Below are 10,776 nucleotides of genomic sequence, written 5' to 3'. Positions count from 1 at the left end.
GATTTCTTGCTTCTGCCACAAATTCCCCCAGCTGTGAACCTTCCAACCTTCTAAATATTCCTTTATATGTGGTTCAGAATTCTGGGACCATCCCCTGAGCCTGCTTGGTCGGGTATTCTGTGTTGTTGTTGGCGGAGCTCTCTGCTATACGTCCACCCGATCCGCCATCTTGTTTGTTCCCCCAGTTCATTTTTGACAACTTACAATTTTTCTAGATTTCATATTTCTTTCATTCCATGTTCTGATTATTAATGGATGTTTACAGCTGTTTCCTTTTCATGTTGAGATGTGCCCCATCAGCAAATGAAGGTCCTGAAAGCTATACTGCATTCGCATCATCATGGGCAACTCTACTTTGAGGAAGCAGCTCTTTCCCAGTCATATTTTGAATGCCTTCCAACCTGAGGGGCTCATCTTCTGGCACTGTATCTGACGATATTATGGTGTTCTTCATCATGTTGCAATAGTCAGTACTCAATATTCTGGTGCTGTCTGACAATATTCCACTGCTATTCATAACATTTTCAGTGACTATACATTCAGAAGGAGTCCTTCCTTCTCTTCTTCTGGAAGCTCTGCTGAAGCCAGTTCATCATGGGCGACCCTGCTGGGCTTGTTTTTTCAATTAAAGATTTGATTTATTCAAGTATCTGAAAACAGTCTATAATATAAACCCTTATTAGATGCTTATACTTGCTATGGACCACACATATATGTCGCCATACTGTTTTCAGAAGACTTGAAATGCTACTGGTAGTTTAAAAATTGTACACCCGTTGGAGAACTGAGGAAGACTATTTTATGTTTTATATGGATACAGAAATGCATCAAAATGAACGACCCGCTCCAATCAGCAAGCAGTGTTTAGTGACGTGTATCCATGGAGAAATGGCTGCGATTCAGAAATGCTTCCCCCAAAAGGTGGATGCTTTAAAAAGTTTCAGGTCATAGCCTTTGCAGAAGACAACACTGATGCCCAACACACTTGATTTTCAGTCCAGAAAACATAGGTCTTCTAGGCTCCCTGTTGTGGAGTGCCCCGAGAATCATGCTTCTGTGCTGTGACTAGGATGGTCCTTTAGACTGGACAGGGAGCAGATGGGGGCTGTACACCTCAGTCATATTGGATGGCAGTGAAAAATGAAACAAATGACGATGAACAAGGCAAAAGATGTCATAAACCCTTCTTACGTGAGCTCCTACTTGCCGCCATAGTCTTCCACATCTATCTGTAGGTAGTTGCTGCAGTTGAGGTAGAGGACTCCTGCATTGATCAAGCAGAGTCCTGCTATTCCCAAGAAAATTCACAATGGCAACACTCCCCAAATGACACCCAGGACCACAGCGATGATCTGCCGGAACTAGTAGATCACATCTAAAAATTCATCCTTGTCCTCCCAAGCCGCGTCGCTCTGCAGCACCTTGCTCCAGACACTTAAAGGGCCCTGTTGGCCAGCTGTGGGTGAGCTGGCTCCTCCTTCCGCTGCCCACTGCTCATTCTCCCATGGCGCTGCCACAGGAAGTCTGGGTTCGAGGGGGCAGGTCTTAAGCCTGAGGGGCGGCCACGGGGGCTACAAACTCAGTGGTCGGGCGGGTGGTAGCCTGCAGCCCCTCTTACTTAAGCAGGTCTCCCGACTGTGCTCACTTGGTCAAGACCAAGACTCGACGCTGCTGGTTTTTAAAGCCCTGGTGGCATAGCTTCCAGAATCACAGCAACATGGAAGCCATTACCGTTTAAGAAACTGACAGATGATTTGCTGTACTCCCTATGTAAAACTTCAATATCTACCCTTTGTTTCATAATAAAACCCAAGTTTATATATGATTTGGTATTTATTATCTTATCTTGGCTTAACTCTAGTTTTATCATTTCCTTTATAGTCCCTCAACTAACTAACTAGCTAACTAACTAACTAACTAATTCTTTCTTCTTCAGGTGGACTTCAGAGTTTCTTGAGCATGCAATGGTTTTGTATGTAATATGCCATCTAGCTGGAATGCTTTTCTTTACCTTGTTTGCTAACAACTCCTTTTTATCCTTCAAGATCCACTTCAGCTATACTCCATCTCTGAGGTCATCCTGTACTCTCAGGGTGAAATCTTTATCTTCCCTCGCAACTTGATTTTATATGTATTATAGAACAATTTTATTATAGAAATATTTATGCTATATTAGAACTATTTATATGAATTTTCCTTAAGTTTTGTTTTATTTTCCTTGTATCTGTAAGTGAACTCTGAGTGAAGCAATATATTTTCATTATTTCCAGCACCTAGGAGTCCTAGTGTGCGTTGTAGGACTGCTAACCACAAGGTCAGTGGTTCAAACCCACCAGCTGCTCCTCAGAAATCCTATACAGGGTCTCTATGAGTTGGAACCAACTCGATAGCACTCAACAACAACAACAGTATAGTGTCTGACCAGAGTATATCCTCAGCAAATATAGGTTGATTGAATAATGAATCAGTGTCTCAAAGACATTTAAAGTCTGGGTCAAGGTGTGGGCATGGCTAAAAGACCATTCTCCACCTTGTGTAGGGCCTAGAAATCTTTCACTAGAACAAACAAACAAAAACGAAGAGTTATTTTTTTGGGAGGAGGAGTGCCTTATTCATTCCTTGTGTGGCCTTTTAGGGGTTTTACAAAGCAAATTCATAGTTTTGAGGATTAGCTCAGCACTCAGGGAGCAGCACCCTAGAGTCTCTGAATATTATATAGGATTGGACTTTTAGTCATTGATACTAGAACAAATAGGAGCTTTCTGGACAATAGTATTTTGACAGGCATATGGGACTTTAAACTTAAGAAACATTACAATGACTAAAAGGGGGGAATAGTTAATGTTACAGTCCAGAGACAGAGGACCCTAGGACCATCAAGGGAGAAGAGCACAAACAGAGTGCGGGACCCTATCCAGAGAAGCAGTTACACCAGAGAAAAAGACAGAGATGAGGACCTGGAGTGACTGAGCAGCTAAGGACTCTAGACTTATGGAAAGAGAGGGACTGAGTGCTGGTGGCCAGGAGCAGGCTTGCAGAATGTCCCCTTTGGTAGTTTAAATTATTATATATTCCTGAGTGTTTAGAAAAAAAAGAGAGAGAGCTTTTAAAGTGAATAGAGAGAAATACTGTTAACTGATGGTACATGGAGGGGATTATAACCAGTGTAAAGAAGCAAAGTATATGATTTGTTGAATGTAAAACTGATGATCTGCCTTGTAAACGTTCACTCAACTCACAATTAAAAAAAAAAGTCTATCTAATCGCCCATCGGGAAACCCCTGCATGATGCTCACGTGCTAGTGAATTCCTGTGGTTTCCAGCCCTGGCTTCTGAAGCTCTGTGGTTCTAAGCGGTCCTGCAGGGATGGCGGTGGAGGAAGATGGATAATAATGAGCCTAGTGGACCAAGCTCCAGATTTCTCTGTCTGGCTTTTTAATCGGAGCAGTTCCACTTTTAATTTGTTCATATATTGATCCATCACGTAAGATTTGTCTGAAAAAATAATTTTGTTGCTAAACTTTTTTACAGGTGAAAACGATTGGCACGGTAGGATAATGTGCTGTACGACAAGGTCAGTTTGAACTGCAAGATTGGCAGTTCAAACCCAGCAGCTACTCCTTGGAAACCCTACACAGGGTCACTCTGGGTCAGAACCGACTCAACAGCATTTAATCACAACATACCAATGTTACCTGGATAAAGGGGTTTCAGCGAAGCTGACTCCTTGGTGGCTTAAGTGAAAAATACTTTGACTTACAACTTAACACAACTTAACACATGTCCAATTTCTGTCCAGCTGGAGGAGTTCACAGAGGCGGAAGATGCTCTCTCTGAAGCTAACGCATTGAACAACTACAATGCTGAAGTGTGGGCATACCTGGCTCTGGTCTGCCTGAAAGTGAGTGTTTATTATCTTTTCACAATTCTCTTTCTGGACATAGATGTGAAGCCAAGGAAGCAGGAGACAGTGGGATGACCATGAATGTCATAATAGTCGAGGTTTGATAAGTTCCAGCATTGGTCATTGTACCGATGACAAAGGAAAGAAAACCATACATATAAGGTGTCTGGACGAAGGCTGTGAACACAGAATGTAAGCTAGGTCAAGGGCCAGCGAAGGAGAAGCTCTGCCAGTCTTTCGGAAGCATTCCTTCCTGCTGAACTGCCCGTGGAGGGTGCTTGTTCTTTTTGCAGATGGGAAATTGGAGATAGCATTGTAGGAGTTTGTGATGGCTGCTAACTGCAATGTCATTAAAGATTGCATTATTTTAAAAACTGTGCTCCTCCATTATTAGCTGTGTAACCTTCCCAATTAATTATCCTCTCTGCTTCGGTTTCTTCATCTGTAAAATGTGCCCCACAAAAAAGGAGGGAAAGGATAAAGGGGCCATAGTGGTTGACTTTGCAGTCCAGGAGCGGAAACCCCTGGGACCATCATGGGAGAAGAGTGGAGAGCGGGACCCTACCCAGAGAAACAGTGACACCAGAGATGGAGGCAAAGATGTTGACGTGGAGAGATGGAGCAGCTGGGGACTGTAGAACCAGAGAGGGAGAGGTGCTGTGTGCTGATGACCGAGGGGCAGGCTTGTAGGGCATACCCTTTGGTTGGTTGATGATGCATGGAGGGGATTGTAACCATGGCAGTGAAACGATATATGATAGGATGAATGTAAAGCTAATGTTTTCCCATGTAAACTATCACATAATTCACAATAAAACAGTTTAAAAAAAGAAAAGAGGAATCAATGCATTTAAAGCATTGTAAACAATATAAAGCACAAACCTGTGGATTTGTGATTCTGCCTTATAGTAACCGTATAGGACAGGGTAGAAGTATCCCATAGGGTTTCCAAGGCTCTCATTTTTATGGAACTGACTCGACAGCTCTTAAAAACAGTAATTTTTATGGACACAGACTGTCCTATCTTTCTTCGGCAATGCCTTGGGTGGGTTTGAATAACCAACCTTTCTGGTTAGCAACTGAGCACTTAACCACTGTGCCACCAGGGCTCCTTGTAAAACACATGTCAAACCAAACCCAGTGCCGTTGAGTTGATTCCAACTAATCATGTCCCTGCATAGTGTTTCCGAGGCTGTGAATCTTTACGGAGCAGAAAGCCTGGTGAGTTTTAACTGCTAGCCTATATGGTTAGCAGTCCAGTATCACCACATAGCAAGCATGTGTTCGCTGCTATTAACAGAATGTCTTCAATCCTAAGAGGAATGAATGACTCATAGTGCTTTCGTTAAAAAAAAAAAAAAGAGGCAAAGTTGTCTGTAAGCCTTTTGAAATAAAGGGTTTTTTTTTTTTTAGCATATTAAAGTATCTGTCTTTCCCGATTAGCTTGCATTTTCTTGCTTCCTTTCTGAATTCAGAGGTTCGTAAGTGGGAAGGCATGGAATCCTCTGCCTTGAATCCTAGAAATGTTGGGGGCAGTGTCATTTCCCCATGCTAATGTTGATGAGGACGTCATGCTGACCACTGCTGATTTCTTTTCAGGCTGGAAGGCAGCTGGAAGCTGAGCAGGCCTACAAGTACACGTTGAAGGTATGGCTCTGTTGATGACTCTATTGGTTTGCCTGCAGACTGTACTGTACTGGGGTTGGGGAAATGGGAGGAGGCGTTGGCTTAATTAAGGTCTTTAGAGCATTTCATGAGGTCAATATTTTCCCAGTGGCTTTCCTTACATCTATGCCATTGTCACGGGCTGCTCGGTTTGGATTAATAACCCACCTATTACCATTTGTGGACCTTTCTTCCATCTCTCAAGGGAAAGTCTGGTTTAGTGGGGAAACAGCCTGGAAGTTAGCAACCCTTAGGTACGGTTCTGGTTTTGCTAAGAATATTGTACAAATCTTTCTGGACTTTATTTCCTAATGTGCAAAATGGAAGAGTTGGAGTAGTCCAGGGTCAGCAACTTTTCCTGTAAAGGGCAAGATAAAACATTTTAGGTTTTCTTTGATGTAACTAGTAAAGTCTGCCCTTGTAGTACAAAGGCAGTCATAGGCGGCACATGTAAGAATGAGTGTGCCTGTTCCAATAAAAACTTTATTTACAAAACAGGTGGCCGAACAGGTTCATTTGCCAAACCCTGCGCTATTCAGTCAGTTACGAACTGGAAGTAGTAGAGACTTGAATGGCAGTGGCTTCAACAAAATGTTGTTGTTGTTAAGTGCCATTGAGTTAGTTTCTACTCATAGCAACCCTGTGTAGGGTTTCCAAGGAGTGGCTGGTAAGTTTGAACCACTGACCTTGCAGTTTAAACCACCCTTGCGGTCTAGTGCTTTATCCCACAGCACCACACCAGGGCTCCCCTTGAACAAATTAGGAGAGGCGTTTTTTCCATTAATGAGAACATAGCTCAGAACTGGGCAGTGTTTCCTTCTGTTGTGCATAGGGTCACTAGGAGTTGGAACCAACTTGATAGCACCTAACAACAGCAACGAGAAGACCTGGTGTGGTACTGTAGGGTAAGCAGCTCACTATGAGGCAGTTCCAACTCCTAGTGACTCTGTATAGGGGTTCCAAGGAGTAGCTAATGGTTTTGAACTTCTGACCTTGTAGCTCACTGTCCAGTGCTGATCGTACAGCACCATATTGTTGCCCTAAAGAACAATAAATTCTGTTGTGTTAGTGAAAAAGGATAGAATGGGTATTCAGTAGCAACTAGATTTCTCTATCACACATCTATATTCTCAAATTGAATTCAGATCTAATAATAAGTCTGCCAGCCCTATGTCTTTGGTTCCTTTCTGGAATCAACTGAGAATACTACACATTAGCCAATAGATGTCGGTGATGATATGTGTACCCTTTTTAAAATAATTTTTATTACAGTTGGCTTTAAAATAATGCACAAATATGTTCATGACATTTTGTGTATTTTCACAAAGTGAACGTATCAGTGTAACTGATACCCACCCATATTCTGAGATCTTTTAATGGGGTCTCATAAAATTAGGGAATATTGGACGAGTCAGTTCCATCATGAGGAACTATGTTTTTTGCTCCCCACAAATGAGTTGCCCGAGACCACACAGATCTGACAGGTATGACATGTGCCCTTGTTTTCTTTTTTCCATGCAGCTGAAATTGCAAGATGAGGCTCTCCTTGCAGAGATCCACATGGTCCAGCAGATGGTTGGTTTTGGAGATCCGTCTTTCTGACAGCCGTACAGCTGAGGCATTGTCTATGTGAAACTGTAAGAGAGCCCCTTTCTTTCCTGGAGAAATCCAACCCTGGAAGCAGCCCCATACAAAGCCTGGGGCTGTAGAATAAAAGATCCTCACCATAGTCCGAAGCCCATTCATTATTTCTATTGGCGATGCTATTGGATATTTTCCTGGTTGACAGTAAACTGTATGACAATAAAAAATGGATCCAAGAGATTGAAAATCCATTAGGGTGGTTCTGGAGTTACTTAACCTATACTGGATAAGCCTGGGATCGGTCATTGATTATTAAGGTTTCTGATGAAAGTTATTAGAATCACTCCAGGAGAAAGTCAACTGCTAAATTCATGAACTCAAACTTAGGGTTGAAGACATGATTTTCTAACGTGGGCCTCAGAAAACTGCTCTGCTGGGTCACACAGACGACTGCTCTGCTGGCATATTGTGGCCAGGCCCCTTGGGTCCTATGGTAAGCAGAGCTGAGCCAAGAGTTCCTTGCTTGAGGTAGAGGTGCCTCCCTCTAATCATGGGTGTCTTCATAGATCCAAACACCAGGGATCCCTGAAGAGTCTGTTATCCTATAAAATGAGGGAATTTCAAAAAGTTTGTGGGAAAATGGAATTTAAAGATAATGGAATTTTCCCACAAACATTGTTACCCAAAGCTTGGGTCTGATGCCTTGGGGCCGCAGAGCCCAATTCACAGACACACAAACTCCTGGGACTAGGCCAGTTTCCAATGATGCCCCATGACTAGTTATTTATTTTTGGAGAGCTACTACTTTTGTTTTGTTCTGATCATATCAAATAACCATACTGTACTACACTACTTTCAAATAAACTTATTTCATTTTTTGGAAAATCTCCTTAAATAATAGTTACCATTTTCTAAAATTTTCATAATGAGTAACAGTTTCAGGTCAGAAAAGTTATGATTCCGTGCTATTACAAAATATATGATGGATTGGAGAAGCACTTTCCTAAGCTGCAGTCCAAAGATAAAAATGGTTGTTGTTGTTAAGTGCCATCCAGTCAATTCCCACTCATAGTGACCCTGTATAGGGTTTCTGAGGAGTAGCTGGTGTGTTGGAACTTCTGACCTTGTAGTTAGCAATCCATTGCAAGCCACAGCCCAAAAATGGTGATTGTTGTTATTAAATGCTTTCAACTTGGTTCTGACTCATAGTGATCCTGTATAGGGTTCTGAGGAGCAGCTGGTGAGCTTGAGCCACCAACCTTGTGATTCAAACAGACTTTACAGTCCAGTGCATTGTCTCACAGCACCACACCAGGACTCAAAAAAAAAAAAAAAAAAAAAAGGTGGTAGCCATCTCTATATGGAATCCTTGTGTGACACTGTAGGTTAATGCAAAGGTTGGTTTGAACCACAAGGTCACTGGTTCAGCCTTACCAGGTGCTCCTTGGAAACCCCTATACGGGGTTGCTATAATTCGGAACTGACTCCACAACACTTAACAACAAAAGCATCTCTATTTGCTGACCTTTGTTAAATTCGATATGCAGGATCAGTGTTTCTTTTAACTTTTTATTGTGAATTGAGTGAAGGTTTACAGACCAGATCATCAGCTTTACATTCAACCAATTATTACTTTGTTTCATCTCAATGATTACATTCCCCTCCCTGCAACAACAGTTACCCCACTTCCTCCCTGTGGCTCCCATTTGCATCTTATATTTCACAAATGAACAAAGCAAAAATAATTGATGCACACATACAAACCAAAAAATACATATTCATTTAATGTCCAAAGGGCATATTCTGAAAGCCAGCCTCCTGCCCGCAGGCACACAGCCTAACTCAGCCCATGGTCCTAGAGCCCACAGCTGCTCTGTCTCTCCATGTCATGGCCTCTGCTGTGGACTCTTTTCTAGGTGGGATTTCATGCTCCACTCATGCTTTTCCTTCTTGATGGTCCTGGGATCCTCTGTTCATGAAATGAAAGATTAACTCCTTCCCCCTTTTAGTTACACATCTTCTACAGTTACAGTTATGACATTACAATTAATCCTGCTAACAGTTACTCACAATTGAATCATAAAAGCATATCACCATTATCCCCCATACTCTTTCACCAGGTCCATCTGGAAAAGAGGAAAATTATTCGATAGGCATTCTACATTACTCTGTTGTTGTGTGCCGTCAAGTTGGTTTCAATGTATAGCGACCCTGTATAAGGTTTCCAAGGAGTGGCTTTTGAGCTTGGACCACTGACCTTGCAGTTTAAACTGATTTTACAGTCCAGCACATTAGCTCATGGTGCCTACTTATTCTGAAACTAAGTACACTCATGAAAGCTTGTATGCCAGCCATTTCATGCCTTTATAACTTATATTGATAGCTAATGTGTAAATTGCCTGTCCTTATAAAACCAGCCTACCACTCATCTGTCAGTTTGTGTGGTGGCTTGTGTGTTGCTATGATTCTGGAAGCTATGCCATGGGTATTTTAAATACCAGCAGGGTAACTCATGGTAGACAGGTTTCAGATGAGCTTCCAGATAAAGACAGACTAGGAAGAAGGAAAAAGGGACTACCAAATGTTTAGTCACTGAAAACCTTATGAATAGCAGTGGAAAACTGTCAGCACCAGAATATTGAATATTGAAACATGATGAAGAAGACCAAAGTATTGTCAGATATGGTGCCAGATGATGAGCCCCCAGGTTGGAAGGCCCTCAGAATATGACGGGGGAAGAGCTGCTTCCTCAAAGTAGAGTTACCGTGATGACGCAAATGGAGAAAAGCTTTCTGGACCTTCATTTGCTGATGGGACATAACTCTGAAAAGAAACAGCTGTAAGCATCCATTAACAATGTTGTTGTTGTCAGGTGCCATCGAGTCGGAACTGACTCATAGCGACCCCATGCACAGCAGAATGAAACAATGTCCGATCCTGGGCCAACCTCACTACCGCCGCCACACTTGACGCCATCAATGATGTCACCTGGCTGATCCATCTCGTTGGGGGTCTTCCTCTTTTTCTCTGACCCTCCACCTTACTCAGCATGACATCCTTCTCCAGCGACTGTTCTCTCCGGACAATGTGTCCAAAGTACAGATTTCTCAGAGTACAATGAAATGTTCTGGAATACTCATACTTCACAATGTTGTCCATAGCTTGTCATGATCCACACAATCGAAAGCCTTTGCATAGTCAATAAAGCATAGGTAAACATTTTTCTGATATTCTCTGCTTTCAGCCAAGATCCATTGGACATCAGCAATGATATCTTGTTCATAGAATTAGCTGTCAATAAATCAAATGATGTATTGCATTAGGCAAATCTGCTGCACAAAACCTCTCTAAAGTGTTTAAGAGCAAAGATGTCAGTTTGAGGACCCAAGCCTGACCCAAGCCATGGTATTTTCAATAACCTCATATGCAGCTGAAAATTGGACAGTAAATAAGGAAGACCATAGAAAAATTGATGCATTTGAGTTATGGTGTTGGAGGAGAATATTGAAAGTACCACGGATGGTCAAAAGAACAAATAGATCTGTGTTGGAAGAACTACAGCCAGAATGTACCTTGGAGGCCAGGATGGCCAGACTTCATCTCTCATACCTTTAACGTATCAG

At 42.2% G+C, this 10,776-nt stretch overlaps 1 protein-coding gene and 1 pseudogene across 1 annotated transcript in view; one reads left to right on the top strand and one right to left on the bottom strand.

The window, feature by feature from the left end:
* TTC18 (tetratricopeptide repeat domain 18) overlaps window positions 1–7,171 on the top strand; it is a 116,016-nt gene extending 108,845 nt beyond the window's left edge. The window contains exons 24-26 of the mRNA XM_006837471.1: window positions 3,800–3,901; window positions 5,504–5,551; window positions 7,091–7,171. Of these exons, the coding sequence (XP_006837534.1) occupies window positions 3,800–3,901; window positions 5,504–5,551; window positions 7,091–7,171 (231 nt within the window). The remainder of the gene's footprint in view (window positions 1–3,799; window positions 3,902–5,503; window positions 5,552–7,090) is intronic.
* Window positions 1,115–1,498, bottom strand: LOC102818453 (annotated as a pseudogene).
* Window positions 7,172–10,776: the final 3,605 nt, after the last annotated feature.

This window comes from Chrysochloris asiatica, unplaced genomic scaffold (genome assembly GCF_000296735.1).
Source record: "Chrysochloris asiatica unplaced genomic scaffold, ChrAsi1.0 scaffold00020, whole genome shotgun sequence".
Lineage (NCBI taxonomy): Eukaryota > Metazoa > Chordata > Mammalia > Afrosoricida > Chrysochloridae > Chrysochloris > Chrysochloris asiatica.
This window is presented reverse-complemented; position numbering and strand designations above follow the sequence as displayed.